The sequence below is a fragment of the Neodiprion lecontei genome, chromosome 2 (genome assembly GCF_021901455.1).
Source record: "Neodiprion lecontei isolate iyNeoLeco1 chromosome 2, iyNeoLeco1.1, whole genome shotgun sequence".
Lineage (NCBI taxonomy): Eukaryota > Metazoa > Arthropoda > Insecta > Hymenoptera > Diprionidae > Neodiprion > Neodiprion lecontei.
The window spans coordinates 37,553,866-37,575,018 of NC_060261.1; the positions used below are offsets into that span (position 1 = coordinate 37,553,866).

At 42.4% G+C, this 21,153-nt stretch overlaps 1 protein-coding gene across 2 annotated transcripts; it reads right to left on the reverse strand.

The window, feature by feature from the left end:
• Positions 1–281: 281 nt before the first annotated feature.
• LOC107216464 (beta-1,3-galactosyltransferase 5) lies at positions 282–21,153 on the reverse strand. 2 transcript variants are annotated; one of them, XM_046730034.1, is made up of 4 exons: positions 20,629–21,153; positions 18,478–18,601; positions 3,310–3,894; positions 282–2,949 (listed from the first exon to the last, which is right to left on the reverse strand). In XM_046730034.1, the coding sequence occupies exons 3-4, from the start codon at positions 3,863–3,865 to the stop codon at positions 2,456–2,458; spliced, it is 1,050 nt and encodes a 349-aa protein (XP_046585990.1). In that variant the 5' UTR covers positions 3,866–3,894; positions 18,478–18,601; positions 20,629–21,153; the 3' UTR covers positions 282–2,455. The 2 variants fall into 2 exon arrangements, with proteins under 2 accessions (XP_046585990.1, XP_015509143.2); XM_015653657.2 differs by lacking the exon at positions 18,478–18,601 and having other exon boundaries at positions 20,629–21,152.

Consider the following 21,153-nt stretch of genomic DNA (forward strand, 5'->3'; position numbering starts at 1 on the left):
AACGAAACTCGAAGTATTTAAAATTATCACCGCGGATAATATTAACATAAAGAAATAAAAGTAAAGCACGTAAAGAAAAAGATAACGAATAATAACAGTCTCACGTACGGCAATAAAAATCAGCGTACACATGTCATAGAGTTACTCCGAATCCGTGACTAAAAATCGTCACGTTCGTTATATATGTATAAGCTAATATCAGAGTTGAAAAAATCGTAAGATAATTTTTTGTAATTTATTTCCATATCTAAATCACTATCCTAAACTCTTTGCGAAGTTTCCAATTCGCATAAAACGCACATTACTTTCTTCCCTAGAAATTTTTATTCTTTTTTTTTTTCCTAACAGCCTTTTGATCCGTTATTCTAACAATCTAGACTTTTTAGGCGCGTCTGCGGTCGATCGCGACTTTACCCTCGCGATTCCGAATACTTGTCACGTAGTTTTATGTAATATACATATACAGTTCGGTATACATGTATATACATACATGGATATGTATATATATATATATACATATACATATATATGTATATGTATATATATATACACACACACACACATAAATATATAATATTCGTCGTAATTTAAACTTACGCGGTACATACATACGACAACACATTACACAGATAAGGTACTTGATTTATTATTGGTCGCCTGATTAATAAGCTCCCTGAATTAAAACTTTCAGTTGTTTAATCTTCAAACGCCCGCACGATGGTTTGTCTATTATATGTATAAGATCGAACATCATCTAGCTACTATACGAATTATCACGCGGTATAATCCATATGCGGTATAAATATTACAGTTGGATAATTGTGCCGATAGTCGCAACAGCGTGGATCGATTTGCCCTGCAGTTGAAAATTATAGGTATCGAATTGATTAATTCTGACTTATTATTCGCGTGCTTATTTTTTATTTCTATTTTTATTTTAATTGTTTTTTTAAATTTTATCAAGCAAGAAAATTCGTTAGTTTAATTTGATTATCTATACGTTGGTCTCTCCCCTGCAGGCAATAATATTTCCATCGAACGTACAATTTCACTAGTAATAACCTTACGACGACACACGTGACGTGTGGCCGTTCGACGCTTTACCAGAAATAACAATTTGTCAGGCGACATAATTTATGCATTCTTCTATATGATCCTATCGACGTTATAAATTATATCGATTAAATTGAATGGGTCTGAATTTAGGGGAAAAAAATCCACTCTTCCTTACCCAGTCACCTCGGAGCTACGATAAAACATACATGTAAGTGTATGCATATTATACATGTACAGTAGGCTTAAGGCGGTGATTATTTACGTTCTTCAAGAAACTCGAAAGGCGAGCCACGACATCGCATCGGCCTGTGCCGACTGTAAGTATCGTCAGTCCGTGCCGTCGTCTAAGGATAACGTCTACTACGACAATATAATTATACCGAAAAACCAATTAATGGATTTGTCTTACTACCGAGGGAATGCTGGTCGTTGACCAACGATAAGGCTCAAATATACCGCGAGACGTGTCAATGTGCACTCGTACAACGGCTTGCACGAAGGGACTGTGCACCAAGAGACAGGGCAAAGTTGTTTTTGGTGCCTTGAGTGACAAGATCTACTCGCAAGTGACGCGATGTTACTTCAATCTTTCATACACGTCTCAAAACAATTATTCTTCCTGGCTCAGACTTTTCAAAAAAAATTTTTTTCCGAGTTTCAACTATGTTCACACGACGGTTGTACGTAATGCGTTTGATTATGATACCGCGAAATTAGTCCACCTCGAGCGCACCGTATGTTCTACTCGAACTTGTTGATTGGTGAAAAATTACACGACGCTTCAACGGTAGATGGTGGTAATACTACGAATTGAACAGAAAAAACGTAATTAGCTAATAACGGGTAATTATACTAGCGATAGGGGGCCGGGAAGCTCGTAGCTCTTTCTATCTTTCCTTCCTTCCTTTAATTAGAAACGAGGTAATTGCTCGATCGCAGATACCGGCTACACGCCTTACCATTTTATCTGAATTGTGATAAACTTTAATTACCTACACAAGTACCGAACACCGACGATGATTCGACGATAAGATGTTAATCAACTATCGAACCTCCCACCCCGTGTTTACCTTTTCATTTCCATAGGTCCGAGAAACTAGCCCGCGGATATTTGTGTCCGTTACGGAGTAAGATTTCAATAACCAGCAGACCCGATTCGATCGCTTGAAAGACTCTCACATAGAAACCATCTGCGGGTTGTAATTTTAAAAAACGTTTCAGCAAATTAACAACCTGCGCATATTTCCCAAAAACGATTTACAGATGCCAACGAATCGAAGCAGACATCGCGCGCGAACGAAATTCGTATATCAATAACATACAGAATATATATACATCAATTTCCGCTTATATTTTGGCAAAGTTTTTGGCTGCCGCACCGGCAGCCCGGCACGTCTAACTAGGCCAGAGTCAAGGCCACGGCCTTCCAAAGCGCCCTGATGTCACCCTCGGCCATGTTCGCCGGACCGAAGAGAAAATCACCCGGTAAATACGGGGTGTCGATGAAGGCCTGCATCCTCTCCTGAGTCAGAATCAGCGAGTTCAACGGCGTGTGGGTCAGGTTGATCTTCTTCGCCAGGGTACCGGTTATGTGGACGTCGTCTATCCAGAAGTAGGAGCTCTTCTGCGCCTCCCTGTAGAGTAGAAATACGCTGTCCGGCGAGTACATTATCGCCCAACCGGCGCAGTACACGGGATAAGTTTTCCCGGGATACTCGAGCGGCGAGACTCTCCACTTAGATCGCCAGGAACGCTTCACCATAGCCATCGCCATCGAGTTGCAGAGGATCAGCCGCCTCGCGCCCCACGGCGACAGATCGTGGGCCAGGAACTCCAGTAGCGCCGGGGTGTGAACGAAGACGTCGTCGTCAAGCTTCAGCACGTATTTGGCACCTGCGACACAAAAGGTTAACCAAAAGTCACTTTAAGGTTCATTGGCCCACCTCATCGAAGGTGAGAAAAATCGACCTACACGTTAATCAAACTTTAACTAAAACGCCGATGTCGGTAAATGTTGTCAACGCCGTAAGAGGGGGAGTCGATTCGACACACCTTTCTTTTAATTTCAAATAACGACACACTACAAACCATACTCGAGATAAAAAATTTTCCCATATCCGCGTGTCAGTGTGACGTGCAAAATATAAAAATTAAATGAAGAGCCACGCGACAGCAACAGGTTGTGTGCAGGAAAAAATGATCAACTTTTCGTAAACATACACAGAAGCGTATAAAGGAAGCCCCAATTCTCACCTGGACAGTGATAAGCGGCCCACTTTAGCGCCATCACGTGTTTGTAGGTCATGTTCCTATAGGCGTCCTGAAAATTCCCCTGAACAATGTCCCCGTAGATCCTATCCTCCTCCTCGATTTTCCCTTGCATACCAGGCATGGTGCCGACGAGGAAAAGCACCACGGCCCCGAATCGCTTTTGTCCCCAGGTTTCGCGGATCACCATTCTCTTGGGGAGGTTGGCCGGGGCAGAATGTATGAGCATCAGCAAGAGGGGCTGGGTCTTGTTGCATGGATCATGGTTGATGAGGAACCGGAAGTTCCTTAGATCAATCAAGCTCGTTTCGTCATCGGACGGTAGCTCGGCAAGGGAATAGGGCCTGGCTGGTGCCGATGTGTTTCGAGGCAGTATCAGCTCGTATGCTGGCGACGTAGCCACGATGGGTACCGGAATCGGAGGACCCGGACACCCGTTCAGTAACCAGAAGGATAAACATCCGGTTATCGTGAGGGCGACCACAAACAGAAGGGTGCATGGCGGCGACCCTGGAGCGTGGAGCCGCCGCTTATCCAGCATGCTAGTGAGGCCCTGTCATCTCAGAGATCCTGAAATCCGCAAATAGAGAAAGTATTCAGTAAACCAAGTACGTGAGAACGGGTTCAGTTGGGAGAAAATTAAAGTTTCGCAGTATTCCTGTAGTTCCATGGCGCAAATCGGTAAACGCCGGCATCGGTTATTCTTACTACCATCGTACATCTTTATAATCAAGGTAAGAACAGGCCCGCAGGATCCGCTCATCTTTCGTACACGAAAGAAGCGGTAGTCCTGTGAGACGTGGAGTGATCAATTACGGCTCGGTCAATCTTGGTGTTTGGACAAGGTGTGTTACGAACGAGCTGTGGAAATTACATTTATTTATAGCACATCCGTGGGACACACTGAAGGGTGTGTCTCTTCGAAACAACTCGACATTATACGTAACCGAGACGAGAATTGCTTCGCTAATAGGCCAATGTGGACACGAGGTATTATTATACATAAATACGAGCACACTGATCGTAATATGCGGCGGTCACCACGACGCATGACGTGTTTTATTCAGACAGCATTCAAATCATTCAATTAGCCGATTGACCGTCAGCGGGTATTACGGCTACTGCTACTGCTATTATACTGCAATAGTTTATAGTCTCTTGCAGAGAATCAAAGTGCCGCAGTGGGAACGCGAGGACGTGTAAGTGATCCGCGATCTGGAAATCGAGTTCGACCGATGAGAAATTTTTAACCAGAAAGTCGGATCTCGGCGCGTCCGATGTATCCGCGGGTACTTACTCAGGTCCATGAAATTCAATTTCCTCCGACCCTTGAAGGACGCAACTCTACCCTCAAAGGCCTCTAGATTCCTGTCTCTGTCTTACACGTGTACCCGTCTTATACCCGCGTCTATGTCGTGGATTCACCAGCTCTATAATAAATTTAGAAAGCACGTATGCAAGCAAGTATGCCAGGTATAAGGTGCCTCCCTGGGAAGGTTATAAGGCATGCCTTTGCGCGTATGCCTGCAGAGTTTCTTGTCAAACTACCAAGCATCTCGTTGGATTCCAAAATAATATACTTGATTGTAAATACTGATGAAATGAAATTTCGGCCCCGAGTATTACTCTTCGCATAAGTGTACCTGCAACGCATAGTCCTACATTCATCATCACTCGCACAACGAAGAACCCTGCGTTCGAAATCTTACATGACTGAAACTCCAATGGTGATAAACGAGTAATGAAAATTCACTCTCATAGATTATACGCGTTTGATTGTTCCAATTACGTACGTCAAAGAATATGCACAACGTATTTGCAACCCAGATAGCATCGGGGAAAAACCCAATTCAGTCACGGTCACGCGATGAATGTCTGTTTATGTAAAAGATAATATCAGCCATATTGTACGTTTGTATGACAGGCAGTGCAGATAACAAGTCAACTTCCACCTCCGGCCTGCGGGAGATTGAAATACCTTTTAAAATCAAAAGTTGTAAATTGCAAATAAACACTGCACGTGGATCACGTGGACTTATAAGTTTCCTAATTGAGAGATTAGTGCCTGGAACCCACACATTCGACATCGTATTTCACCAAGAAGATAAAGAGTTAATAATAGATACCTCGTACCGGAACCGATCGAGAGAAAACTAATGATTGAAAACGATTCGCGTCAATCAATCGTCAGTCAAGAAAGGGCGGAAATACATTTTGTTGTATAGACAGAAAACAAATCGACGAAACAATTTTCACGACTGGCAGCTCATGATTATAACGAATAGTCTCATTGTCAAAGGTGATAATAATATCGTACCTTTCTCCAATTGAATGTCAAGTTTATTCCAGCCACACATTCCACACTGGCAACAGAAACGATCGACCTTGTCGATGATCCGGTTTCACGATGTGAACATAATAAGAGTTTCCGAAAAAAATCCATGACTTTTGCGAATGAAGACTCGCTATTTATTCTCGACCAGAACCCGATATTCTAACACATAATCACAGTACATCCATCACTGAAAAGATTTATTTCCGAAGCGTATATGATCTGAAACTGCAGAATATTCGCAACTTTCAAACTTCGACAATTACTTTTGTCTTTGATACAATTTTTCAAACATTACACTTTCAAACTTCTTCACCGTGAAATTGAAGAACTGAGATAGGTAAAATTCATATTTGTAGAATGAAACTAAAATTTTTTTCTCCCAACCAATGTAACAAAATACCTTGATATTTCCTTGATCGCACTTAACAATTTTTAACATTTCTCGACTCATCCAGATTTTTCATTAACTGTAATCATATGCGTCATTGCGATAAATGACAAGCTAAAGTCGGGAATACAATATATTTCTATAGATAATAAGGTATAGTAGTCCGCACATGACTTACGACGCAATTTTAAGATAAATCCTGCAAGGTTGGGGGGTAGCGGTAGATTCCTCAAATCGGAAGATTCCGAGAACGTTAGAGAAAATCTTTCCAGGGATTTGCGTCACCGCAGAGGTATTGATCAGGGAAAAAACATGAAGCCCACTTGAAGCCTCTCACCGAGAGAAGAAAAACATTTTCAGCAAGGTATCCCGCGGGACCTGAAAGGGTTGTGGCCTGCAGAATTTTTTGCAAACACGATTTCTGAGACAGCCGAGTCATCCGCTGTGCTGGATTTAGCCCAAATCGCGAACATGACTCGTACTTGATCGCACTTCGCAGAGCCATATAAAAATTATTTCTTCTAATACATAACGTTATACTGCGATATCTAATATTACATGAGATGCTTGTATGCACGATTTGAAAAAATAATTGAAACTATCGGTGGCGAATTTTTTAAAAATTAGGAGTTCACTCCGTTTAATGGTCGGTACAGCTGCTTCGCCAATTTCGCATTTTCGAAAGTCCCAGCATACTTTCACGCTTCTGTGACGTGCGAGTCTCTTTAATCAAGGACGCTTGATGACACGTCGATACTTGACTCATCGAAGCAGGAAACGAGGATAAAATTTGGCTCCCAAAACCATGATTTACGTATTTTCAAAAGTAAAATCATCGAGCTTCTGCGGCAGAATGGAATTTTTTGTCAGTAAGCAGAAATTTCTTCAATATTAAGAAAAAATTTGATTAATACAGAATCAAAAATCAGATTTCCGTACATATATAGTCGGTCGCATTCAGAATCTGAGAAATCTGATCCGCGAGGTACAATTTTGGAGATTGCTGTGAGGTAAAGCGAATTCGGCACGATCTACCATGCAGGCACATTATTTTACGTAGAATATTCAACTTGCACCTGAAACAACGTGAAGATCCGTACTCATACCAAAATCAATATGATTGTAACACTCTAGCGCTGAAGATATAACGTCGATGAGGTCGTACACGTCGACCATCTACGGGCGAGTCATTTCATTAGCACAAGTGAGTTCTCGTGAATTACGATGACTCGCTAAATAAAGTTGCGGAAAAGCGTTGCAGAATCTGACGCGAAATCTCATCGGAGTTACAATCAACTTCTTTGACCTGTTAGAAGATTTACGGACAACGGGATTCATCCGTACTAACGTTATCGCATGCTAAAAAAATACGAATATCTGCGATTTAAAATTATTGAACCTATGGGTTATTATCGTACCATAAATTTAATCCGGAAAAAAAAAATCGTTAGTCAATTTCCACGAGTAATCTTTTTCAACGGTGTACAGTTGCAGCAGCATCGTCAGGCGTTAATAAATTAATATCGTTGCTACCTGCCGCATGCAGGTCTTATTTAAAAATTTCATTTCATGTAGTCGGAACAAGTGCAGCGACAACGAGGAGAACTTTCAACATCGCCGAGGCGGAAAATGTAAAATAATTTTTCGCCCACGAATTATTCATTTCAGCCTGAGTATAAGCCAAGGTACCTTGTACGTCATATACATACATATATACATCCGGCATGATTTAACAGTCAAATCACACAGCGACGCGACGGCTTGTATATCTAACCAGCGCAGCGAGACATTTTTAATACCCCAGGCTGATACGGCAGACGATTTTACAGCAGGTGTGCCGTGCTCGAAATGACGCGAGTTTTTGAGGGATTCATACGCAGCTTTTACATATTTGTATTATCTGTTGAGCAATTACAGGGGCGAGCGCGAAGAGCGAGTCACATTTAAACGAGACGTAAATGTACAAATATTTTTATATGCTGAATACAGCGGCGCAAATTTAAATTCGTTTTGCAATGCGAATTTCGACATAAGGATCTCAGCTTCGTCGTACAGACGTTCTTTTCCCTTCCTTTTCTTTTTTTTTCTCATTCAAGTCTCCCAAGCTCTTAACTTCGCACCCCGAACCCAAGCCCATTCACTCCTCCTCCGATCCCGTCGTCTGTCCTCGTGACGCAAACCTTTAACTATAATAATACCTACGTAGTTATACGTGGATTGCGGCCGTATGAGGTACCGTGGCAAAAGCGAACAACGGTGATCGATAAATAATACCTGAGAGGTTGAAGGCTAGAGTCAACGAGCAACAAACGATGCCAAATACCCTGTTACTGGACGTATCGATCATTCATTCATACACGGGTTCGTAATTCGGAAGAAAAACAGGCATCACCAATTGCTTCGTTTACGTTCCGCGCTTTGCAAAATTCCTGCAAAAAGGTTGAGACCGCATGGATGATGGATGTGGATTGTGACAAACGGCATAATCGATCGAGGATCGTATTAATTCAGCGGATTGCTTTCGCATTGGCGAAAAATATTTAGGCATCGGATGTCCCGAGTTCTCGGATGCTCATTCGATCATCGCGGCAAAACGTGGCTGCAGCAGTACTCGCTTCTCGCGTTACTCAACATAGTGCAAAGTTGTACAGCGATGAGAGATCAAATCTCTTCCAGGTACCTACGACCTATACCGGGCTAAATCATCACTGCTAAATCTCAGCACTTGAAATATTATACTCTCCGAGTTTCTGCTATACAACGACCAAAGCCGCGCTATATATTATGTATTATATATTATATATATATATACATATATACGTTACAAATATCAGAAACTCAATCCTAGCGCTTTCAACTTCGTTCCCTTTGGTATGAACTTTCGACTAAGTTGGAAAACTCTCGGCGTGAAGATTTACGGAACGAATGAACGCTCCGTTGCTGATGGATAATGAAGAGAATACCTAGAAAGAAGCAAGAGGCTCCTGATTTTAGATAATTGTTCGCAGTGCAAGCTAGAATTGGCATCAGACGCAGAGAATGATTCGTTTGAAAATGAACTTGTTGAATAATTTATTTCGAACGCTTAATAAAGTTTCCTCAATCACGGCGAAACGAATATCTGGAAACAGTGAAGAAATACAAACTGAGCAAAATTAAACTTTTCCTTCGATTCTTTCGTATAAAAATTATGTACCTATGCATTAAAATTACGTACTGCAATTTTATCAAAACTTTTTTCTCCGTCATTGACAAATTGTTGATTAGGATTGTATGAACGAAGATCAGTCGTTTATAATTCTTTTTTTGTAATCACTGGAAATAGCTTGATAGATAAAGTATAGTATAAGTACGTATGACTTCGTTGATAATTTTGAAATATGCATAACCGACATCTACGAGCGCTGATAAAAGTAAAAGCGATAGCAGGCAACACGATGAAAGGTAGGCAACGCAACATGCTGCAATGTTTAGTCAGATGCAGGGTATGCGGAGAGAAGCCTGATGGAAACCAGCTGATTATTCTGGAGTAAGAAACTAAAATGAAAAATGGATCGATTGCATTTTATAGAGAAAAAATAAATGGCAACGTCGAAGAAAACTAAGAGCGAAGAAAGGACAGAGGCATTTGTGAGACTGGCTTTAATGACCGAGAGGCGAGTTTGCGCGTCGTGAAACTTTATATCCTGCTGTAATTTTTCCGGGCAAAGTTTTTAACAAAAAGAATCTACGGGAGAAGCTCGCTCTTGTTTTAACGATCTGGAAAGTTTGCAGCCCGTTTCCCTCTGCCAGTTGCACGCGAATCTCAGTTTAAAACCTTGGTTCGAGATTTGATCGAGTAAGAGTACGAGTAAGAAGCGCTGAGGGTGAGAATAAAAAGAATCTCGTTCAAGAGATATGCCTACTCAATGGAATGGAATTGCGTCGGCACACCGCTGTCGTAAAACGACTAACGCGCGAGTACTTCGAAACACGAAAACAGAGTGTCAGAGTGAACGGCTATATCGCTCAGATTTCCTTCGGCAATTTATTACAGGTTCTTAATCCAAAGTCAAGCGTAGACCGTCCGTCCCATAAATTCACCTCTCGCAAGTTTGTATTACACAATTTCTGCAAGGCGTCCAAAACAGGAGGGTGAAAAGCTCGGCTTGCATCAACAAAGACAAAATTATTTCAGAGTACATGTATAATGGACCCGTTTGAAACCTCATTACGATTTGACTGACGACTTGAAAAGATAAGCCAGCAGCAGTTTCGGTTTTTGGAATTGCGAAGGAAAAACGATCCGAGACGGTTTTACAGGATAGATCCATCGGCTGCTCAATTTTGACTAGTTTTTTTTTCCCCTCGATACTTACAGTCGTAAGGGTAACGATTTACGCAAGGTTTGGTAATTGCGAAAGGGTCGATTCTCATTCACCCCTCGTCCGGCTCGCGGGGATTCGGGCACTCGAGAAATGATTCAATTTCTCTTTATTACCACAAAAGGGAATAAATTTCGCCAATTTTTGCACCCCTGCGGAGGAACGAAACCTCTCGCGGAGTACGGAGGGAAATGCAGTAGGGGATTGCGAAAACTGGAGTTCTGAAAACTGGAAACTGTCGCTAAGCTAATAAAACGCAGAAACGGAAGAGAAGGAGAGAAAAGCATGATATACAGTTTCGGTCATCTACATATTTCAGCTACCAAACCAAACAGGTATCGTAAAAAACCGCAGCTCCTCCTCAGATTCCCATCGGAAGTGAAAATCCGCTCGATCGCGAATAAAGAGCGAATGAGAGGAAGAAAACAGACTTTCGGTTAATCCGTAAATCAGACACGTAATCTCGGTTCATCGTCCTCGACTTTCACTCGCTGTCCGGCAGGCTGTAACGAAACGCGGAACCCGGAAGCGGACTGATTTATTATCCGCGACATTTAACGTTAAGTAGCGTTCAATCGCTTGACAACGGACTAAGCATAGCTAAATCTTGCATGCGATCCCCGTTTAATGCCCGCGGTAACTCCCGAAGCCTGCCCCAGGACCTTGCAAAAGCTCGTGCCGTCGCCGATTACATCGAATTATCAGATCGAGCTCGTAAATTTCAGCCCCCCGCAAAAAGTTTCTTGCCTTTTCCGCGCTTTTCGTGACCGCGGAACGTTGCGTCTCACCGCATTCCACCAGGTCTTAACCGGAGGTTAGGATGAGGGTCGTAGGGTGAAGGGCAGTTTCAGTGATGCGAGAACCCGCAGATACGTGTCAATTTTTCTGATAATTTAATCAAGTGACGACGAACCGAGTGATCGATAATAATCGTCGTTCCGTACCGCTGTCGAGAATTAACACAAATGAGGAAAAAGAAATTTGTATCGAACGGACAAACAAAAAAAGCGAGTTATTGAAACGTGGGAAAATGACGTCGAGTGTGTCAACTTTTGCGCCTGCGGCAACATTTTCCTGTGTAGATTTAAACAGCGATATCATAGAAATTTACAGTCCAGAAATTACAGATTTAACCACAATCGTTACTTGCAAATGTTACCAGACTTGCTGTAGATTCTATACTGCAAAATACTGCTGACACGACAAGTGTTGACATACTTTTTTTTTGCGAGTATATATACGATAGACGTACATCACCAACCGCTCGATCGTACCTATAATCGATCAGGCTGAATGGATTAGAATGTAATCTGATAATTTTCCTGCAGCAAATAAATCCGAATATATTGAAAAACGGAAAGAGATACAGAGAGTTACACTTACGTGGAACGTTCTGGTAGGTCTTCAACTGTCAACTTCAATTGTTAGACGAATATAGAGACGTTCGCGTGAGTTTGGAGCCAATATTAATGGTAAAATTACTCTAGCAATGGCTATATATTTTTATGAAGAGCGTAAACGTGGCATGGTGGAGATGATTAATTCGATTTCATTTATCGGGTATGAATGTGATCCATACGAGGAAAGGTAGGCATATTTCGGGCTGATCATTTGCTGTTCGACACGAGGAGGTGCAAGTACGGTGATTCATTTTTATCCAGGAATGAAAGAGATGGTCTAATTTTAGCATTGTCATTGCACAATTTTAATCTGTGAAACGTGCGTTACATGAAACGGCGAATGCGAAATGACGCGGTGTTCGGTGCCTGGAAATTCTTGTCGCAATTATCGTTCGCCGTATATGTATAGCAGGTGGAAAATTGAATTGAATTTTAAATTAATTTCGGTCAGCCTTCGTCAACGCGAAGAGCGAGCCATTCCGTACCTGCCAGATTGTTATTGCTCTTATTGTAAGCCCCGAGCGGTGATTACGTGGAGTTTGCCATTTTCTCCACGCAGAATGAATTTTCAATAATTGCGCAATTAACAAGCGGTGGTTGAAGAATACCAGAAATTTTTACACAACTTTGGGTACAATGTCTGCGATTTATTCTCTCGTTGCTAAAACGAACCACTGTAATATAGTTAACGATGAACGCGCGTGGTAAAATCCGCGTTAGCTCTGCGTGCACGAAGGAGACAAAAGGATTCATGAATTATGGATCCCGAGTGTTAACACGTTGAATCGCGTTAACCTGATCTCGATATAACAACCGGAGGAAATTGAGAAACGCGTTCAGAAGCCGCTGTAGAACGGGCATAAATGTAAAAGGCGCGTAAATCGAGAACTGGTTAGACGTAGAAGTAGGCGTATAGATAGATATTGCATAAAAAGAAATAAAAAAAGCTGCATTTGTTGTGCTATATAACTTTGCGAAGTATAACGTTGATTCAACTCCTACAATTGCTGGAGATAACATAATTATTCCTGCTAAACATTAAATGAAATAACTTATACCCTAAAATATTTTCCTATTATATCGTCAAGCGCAACAAACTTCGCTGGAAAAACATTTATTAATTTCATAACCCGTAGAAATTTCCGATCGCCTAATTTTTCGCAAAGTTATCATCCCAGGGTAAAAATTCGCGTCACAATGCCTATAAATGGCCTGCGTCTTCAAATTGGCAAAAATTTGTATGATTTTCATCGCGCTTCTTGCCACTTAGTTTTATCGTTCTCCATTTTACGTCAACAATAGCTACCCGTCTATAAAATTGGCGAATTAAATTCATGCACGGGTCCTTTAGTAGGGAAAATGAAAACGCCGATTGGGCGTTGGCTCGCAAAAAAAATTTTATAGACCCGCGTATAACGTACCTTTAAAAATGTATAACGATGCCAACGCATATACCCATACCTGCGATAAACGTAACATTGCAGCTCTGACAATGAGTAGGACATTCGAGTGTAGGTACTTGGTATCTATAATAACACATCAACGCAAGGTCTTAAGTCTAAGACGCATTTGTCGATGACTTTTTACGCAGCTGTAAGTACAAGTGTGTAATAATTATCTCCGATGAGTCGGTCGGATAATCGAGTCTGCACGAATGATAACGAGGATTCGCGAGAGTTGAATTTCTGCAGACAGTCTTCCGTTCCGTTATCGCGTTCAGGATGAATCCACCGCGAGTTCAACAATCGAATGTCTGGAAAGTGGCCGGATCCGAGGTTTTTCTACCAAAGTCGAGGAGGAAAGGTTTTCAATCCTACTTCCGACAGGGACGAAGTCCGCGGCAAGGGTGTCCGAAGGGTTGATCCATTCGTCACCGGGACTGGACCACCGTAAAGTTGGAAAAACCACGGCGACGCGCTCCTGCGAAATAGAGGCTGGGAAATGGAGAGAGTCACGGGTAATAGAAAGGAATGGGACACCCTAAGGCTGCAGCGAAGTGGAAGGGGAAAGGCGAGGAAAATAAACACCTCTAATTCGAAGAATAAGCGCGTGGGTGTGAGCGATAGCCAAACTCCAGGTGCGCCAGCCGAGTTTTCCAATAAAGTATTGAGATTTGCAGGAAAATCTAGCGGAGTCCTCCTCGTTCGTTTTCTTGCGTCAAAATTTATCGCAGCTGCCTCTACAACGGGGGAGATATATCGGTAGACTCTTAACAAAAACTGTAACATCTGTCTGGCTCTACACGGTCTGACCCACGTGCCTGAATGTGTGCGTTTGTGTTTTCCTGCGTGCTTCGAGGCTTGTTAAACTTCGCGGACGCGTAACCGTTGCTTTAGCTATAGGAACCGCTGATTGTGAGATTATTATGAATTGTCGCAAAGTTATACGGTATGAGAAGTGCGGAGTGCTATGCGTAAGAGCCATGGGGATACATGTATAACGTAAACTGCGCGACGAGTGAGGGTGACGCGTAGGGCCGATAACGGAATGAGGTAGAAAGTCCAACTTTTGGAATTTGTCATTTCAACTGCAATTGGATATGAAACGTGGGAAAGTTTGGGAATCTCGCTTTTGAAACGAACGGATCGCGGACGAATGAAAAGGAGATTTACCGTTATTGGAAAAAAATTGTTTTACGTGACTGCCACGAGGGAAAGTCCGCGCGGGGTAATCGAGGTATTTAACCTTTCGAAATCGCAATTCAATCAATCGGGAATAAAATTGGACATCGGAATACATTGAGTCAGGCAACTGGTATACACTTTATGGTTTGCCGTATAAATTGGAAAGAATGAAATTAATTACGCCGAGCAATTACAGTTTCACAAGAAAATGGCCCCCGAGCACCGAAAACAAAGTTATAAATTTGACCGAAGGTACCTAGTTGCGCCGCTGCACCAGGTATACGAATACGCGGAGAGTATTGCGGCTCGAAGTAGTCGCTGATATCTGGCAGAGGGATTAAACACTCGTTCAACTGGTATTAAAATAAACTAGCTTGTGCCACAGCGAGCGTGAATACTAATTGAGATGAGGGTGTTGGTCGCGTGTTCGAGAGTTCAATGCTCGTCAGCGAGGGATTAAACTGCAATTCGCCAACTTCTCTTGATTACATTATACGTCACTGCACGTGGAATAATCTTCGTATGTAGGTATTGTACACACTTTCCAACCTGCGTATTTATTCACGCCGAATATTTCGCGACATTTGAACCGAGTCCGAGTCGCGAGCGATAAGAATAATTTTCCAAAAGTATTTTTCACCCATGCAAAGCCTGAATTTGCTTCGTTGCAGTTTCTGATTATTCAGACTCCTGACGGGGCGGTTCGTTGCGTGTCGAATTGATTTTAAATCACATGATACACATGTATCTGCAAGATAATTCGATACCAAATTTACAATTTTATACAAATGACTGCAATAATATTGTACCTTGTCGTACAAGAACAGCAGAGTTCAATTTCGTTCGAATCGTATAAAATTTCAGGATAATTATTCTGGAACGAAAATTTATTCGGGACTGAATTACATTTAGACTATTACCGAGCCTATAGGCCAAGCAAACGATCAAGAACTTTCACCGATATTCACGAATTCAAGCTATGCCGCGCTGTCAAGGCTTATTATACACGTATATTATACACAAGTAGCTACGAACTATAGACGAGAATTGAATTAAGTTTATCTTACTTAGGGAAGCCACTTTTACGGCCGACGTCTTGCGTCCCGCGATTTTCTTCCTTAAATCAATTAATCAATCATTTCAAGTATCCCCGTGGCAGCTGAACGCTCCTGACCGAAATTTTCCGTATTGCATACAGTTTCTGCGCCTTGGGAGCGTATGAACGCGATATGCGTGCCTGTGCATACGTAATTTTTGCACTCGTTCATAGGTATAATACCCTTCCGTTTGGGAGAACCAACAGCTATAGCTTGGCAAAGAGCGCCATGTGGTCACCAAATGTTGCTATACAGCGGTACACACCCATATACGTGTACCTACATTATACCCAGGTATACTTCTGACTCGAAATTTGACAACTCATCAAAATTCCAAGGGTCATTTTTGGCTCGACAGAGTACAATTCACTCACGCAGGAAGTAATACGAGTTTACGATTTACCATTGCCGAAAGATGTGAAAAAAGAAAATTGCGGATAGGATGAAAAATGGCCCTTTTCAATTTGTATTCAGAGCACGTTTCGTCGAGAGATTTTCATCGGTTTCAAACACTTTAAAAATTGTTACGTAAATTGTTTCCAGTTGATATCATATGGAATTTGGTTGAATAACGAATTCGAAGAAACCCAGCACCGTTGTCGGGTTTCGACTCTCGAAAGAATCAATACTGATATAAAATCGACCAAAATGATTTATGACGTTTCGGAAGATCAAATTTAACGTACACGTATCATCAATATGTGATGAATTACTCCTAAGCCAATTTTATTTTTATTTTTCTTCTTCTACACCGCAGTTTCCCAACGATATTCTGCGATAACTGTAGGATCAATTCTAACGATAAGAGGATTTCGAAGACCGTAAATGCGATAGTTATCAAAAATTAACTGGCAAGATCGGTGCGATAAAATATCGCGAACAAAGTGTGGAAAATGGCGAAACGAAGCCGTGAACGAATATTTCAAAAATCCCGCAAGTTGCTGCGTAATAATTATATGTACGGACCTGACGTAGTATCGCAGGGTCGAACAGGGCTGCTGATGTTCGGTTCCGCTGTGGAAGTTTCAAGGGCTCTGGAGTCCGGGGCGACTGCAGACTGTCTGCAAGGGTGGCTGGGCGAGGTTCGAATCTGACGAAGGGTGCCGGCCGGCGCATATAACACTAAGGGTCGCACACGTGTTTCCCAGACGGAATTATTATACGTGCGGTTCGGTTCCGCCGTTACAATTTATAACGGATCCAACCCCCAGACGACGACGAATCCGAATATTCGTTTATATCGGTTCTCTGCACCCACCCGAAATTCCAGCCCCTGCAGTGCAGATCTGCTCGAATTCAAGGCACAATTCACTGCAGGGGATGAATGCGCGGAACAGGGAACAGGGAAACGTACCCTGCAGGCCGCATTTCAACCGACGGAGGACGTACTGGTTCGACGACTAATTTCTTTTCTAAATCTAAATCTCGTATGGCGAAGCTCCAACACATCCGATTCTTGCCGATCGGCTGACAGAAAAAGGAACAGTGATCGCGAATATAATCTGATAGATATCGTGCGATGCGGGCAGTGCAAGTGTACAACGTATTGATTTGGTGATAAATTTTTGTCCGCCAATTTGCATGGCGAGGGACACGCGTTTCAACAAGATATCCGAGGCTGGGGAAGAGTTTGCAGAAACGGATGTCTGTCCGACGAGTGATAATTACAGTAATATATATATATGGATGGAGTCACCCCTCAGATTTAAAAATGCTACTGTGGAATTTGCTACACAAAGAATTTTAGTCCGTATAACATCTGGCGTATAACGTGGCGAGTTCCCCCCCTCCCCCCCGCCCCTGGATTTTACATTGCGTAGAAATCGTGTGGTGAAAACATCATTACTGTTGTAAATTCATCGTGGAAGAACTGCTGCAGAATCACGAGGTCGAAGTTAGTAACGTTACTGCAACGACGCATGTTCCGAAAAATCGTTACTTCGCTACTTTAGGGTTGTCTGAAATGTAGTTAACCATAAAAAAAAAAGTTGCTCACGTTTTGCAAAGCCAACTCCTTGAGAGTCATCCTACTAAAGCTGCACAATAATACGTTTTTAAACCCTTATGTTTCGTTACGTCGACGTTACTGATTTCAGTCTCGTGAGAAATCTCCAAGAAAGTAGATCCGTTCCTTAGTTCAGCCTGTCGTGACGAATTAATTAACTGATAAAACCACGGATTCACGGTTGCGTGGTTTTAAAGTGAAGTAGCTGTGTTTGTCCGCGGATCAATGATCCGCGCTTCGATAAACAGATCAGCGAAACTGCATCGAGTGATTCGTGCGGATGTGGCTGTTCGGACGGGAATCGGAATAGAATTCCAATTCTACTCTCGTAATTTTTGGTACGCAATTGCAGAGCGGCAGCGCATTGCGGATTCGCAAATCTACGGATGTAGACGATATGCACAAGGAAGGTGTACAGGTGTGCTATTCGAAGCAACCAAGATATGCCGAGTAGAAAACGCAATTCGGATCTGTGAGGCGAAACGCTTCGCGCATAACAATTTTTATCGTCTCTTCGTTAGTTTTGCACAAATTGAACGTGTTAGCACTGGCTCGCTATCTACTCAACCATGAACTGTGCATTATTCATTATCAGCAATTGTGAGTGTCGCTGTGTAAATTCAAGAGCTATACAAGTCGACAAGATCAACGACCAAAGTCAAGATTCACGTTCACGTATTTTATGGTCAAATCTTCTTCTAATTTATAAACTATACCTAAGCCAAAGTGCAGAATAATTATTTAAATTCGACTGTTGAAAGGTCCTCGTAAATGTGTACAATATTTTTTATCATTTCCACCTTCAAAAACTTTAATTCCAGGCAAGAAACATCTCCGGAATTATTGAAAAGCGTGTTTATAACAGATAGACAGAACGAAAAGTCGTGCATTAAATTTTCTCTGGAGTTGCCATAACGGTCGTATAAAAGTTATTAATTACCTCAAACTTTTTGGCCAAATGCCATTTTGACACCGGGAAATGTTGGAAGTTTGAAAAGTTTCATACAGCGCACGTTCAACTCTCGTCCGGGGGAATGTGAAGATTTTTCAGCCGCCCATTTAATCTAAATCAGTCAAGTGATTAATTATTTGAAAATTGATGATTAGGTATTATTTTCTACCGTGTGGGACCACGTAGGTAACAAAATTTTAGAATATGCTTTGTGAATCGTCGTGATATAGACGAGTCATACATCGCCAGACCCGTGTTCTAAAGGTCAGAATAACTAGTTTTTGCCGAATCGTTGGTGATTTTGTTGCCTTGAGAATAATTTCTTTCACATCACCCGGCTGACCACGGTATATCTTTTGTGGGCGAATTTTTATTCGTTTATTTTTATTTTTCCTGACAAAAGGTCTAGCGAAATAAATTCCTCCTTATAATTTGAACAGATAAGAAAACTGGCGTCATTAAATTGCGCATTTAATTAAATTAAATTGAATACAGTAAGCATTAAATAGTGAGAAGCGCGTAATCCGCTTTTTCTCACGTATCAAGTTCATACATAATCGAATTGGGGAAGACCGTTTCATCAAACTAAGTAAGTGTGTCGCGTATGCGTGTAATATTTACTGTAATCAGCGTAACGATCAACTCTATAAAATTCAAACGAGAGCCAATTAAAAACGATCAAAAATAAAATCTCTCGGGCGTCTCATTAACACGTGAACCGCTATATGCATCTAATAATTAACGTAAATATTTATTCCAGCTCTATTGTTTGCAAGCTCAAATTTCTGCACATAATCAAAATCGTTTGATAGCTACACTTGAGCTGTTGCACATGCAACATGCCTGGTGTGCCAACGGTGCAATTTTTGAAAATTGTTTTACATACGAACAACTTTTGAATCGTCGATCGTCCTACTAAATATTATAATAATTATGTGCACTAGAGCTTTTCTGGGTACACAATCGCAACGACTTTTTAAATGTGCAGTTAATCCGATTTAATTTCCGCTTCAACGAACACTTTAATAACCGTAACAACGCTTTTCAACTCTTTTGAAAGTAATTCTTGTCCGGTTTATTCCCTCAATCTTTTTCTGTATCCACCTACACGACGAAGTAAATTATATCAGTGAATATTAGTCCACCAATATTTCTTGTAAGCTAAACTATTACAAATCGATCTTCTTCGTCGATGGAAAGAATATTCAATATTGCGACTATGAACGCAGCTATCAGATCTTGCATTTTGAACCGAATAACTGGGATTACTTTTTGGTCGTAACTTTTTGTACCATTGTCAGCGATGGCACAGACAATATCCTTATATTCTTGGACGACATCCGACGCGTAGATAACCAATTATCAGGACCAGAACACGGTGCATAGTGTCGTTATCTAAACGGCGTTTAATCACTCAGAAAGCAGAACATTTCGAACCCAATAAACGAATTTAATCGAGCGTAAATTTACGGTGAAAATGGTTTCACAATTTCACGCACAACGAACATCGACGACTAAGATCGTCATCGTGCAGTGCCTCGACTCGAGTTTCGTAAATTTCCGGATCTTTTGTTATCAATTTATCCTTTAACGTGCCCAGTTAGCAAAAATTTCGTCGTTCGAAGCGTCGTTCTTCCAGGAAGGTATTGCCAAGGCCCTGAATTCCAGCCTCCGAGTTTCACATCAGGAATACAACCTATGCTCCGCTGAATCGCAGTTACAATCACCGAATTCCGAGTAACGGGAATTCCGCAATTGCTGTTACCTGCTCACAGGTAGGTATATCCACGGACGCACCGTACAAAGTTATACTCGGGAAAAAGGCACGGTATTCAGGATTACGGATGAGATAAGGTCACGGCTGAGGACACGGTCTCTTTTCCTCGGATTTACGAGACGAGGAACGACGGTGGAAAGCCGGTTGTAAACCGGCGTAGGGAAAGAAGGTTTGCCGGAACCTTAGCATCTGCTCGAAAGTCGCGGCGTGCTCGTTGAAATCGAGCGGGAGAGAGACGGAGGGAAAAAAGAAAGACAGAGAGATACAGTACGATGAGCGTGTCGGCCGTGGAGAGGAGAGGAGAGGAAAGGTGGAAACTGGGAAGGAAGGAAGGCCAGGCAGGCAGGTAGGGCGGCGGTTACCTGGCCGTGCTCGGTGAACTCGAGGACGGGCGTATTCAACGTGCGGATGCTGTAGCGCCGAGGAGGAGCAGCTCTCTTCTCTTCTCCTCTCCTCTGCTCTGCTTTGCTCTCCTCTCCTCTCCTCTCCTCTCCTCTCGTCTCGTCTCGTCTCGTCTCTTCTCTTCTCTTCTCTTCTCTTCTCTTCTCTTCGCTCTCGCCGGTCGGTCGGTCTTCTCTCACTTATTGATTGCACTCGCGACCACGAGGCTCTCTCCGCACTTTTCCTTACACTGGCACCGTTTACTTCGCCAGCTATGAGCTCAGCCTATCGTCAGCTCAAGGCTCCCGGGTCTCGGCGTCGCGACGCTCTCTCCTCCTCGACCGCCTGATATTTAGCTGTCAGAAACACGCGAACGCGACTCGACACGGGGCACCGACAACCGACCGCAACGGGAGGGACGCGCGGATCCAGCCTTACGCGGGCAACGACTGACTGACGCCCCGGCGTCCCGACGCCCCCGACGCCCCCGACGCCTCGCGGACGAC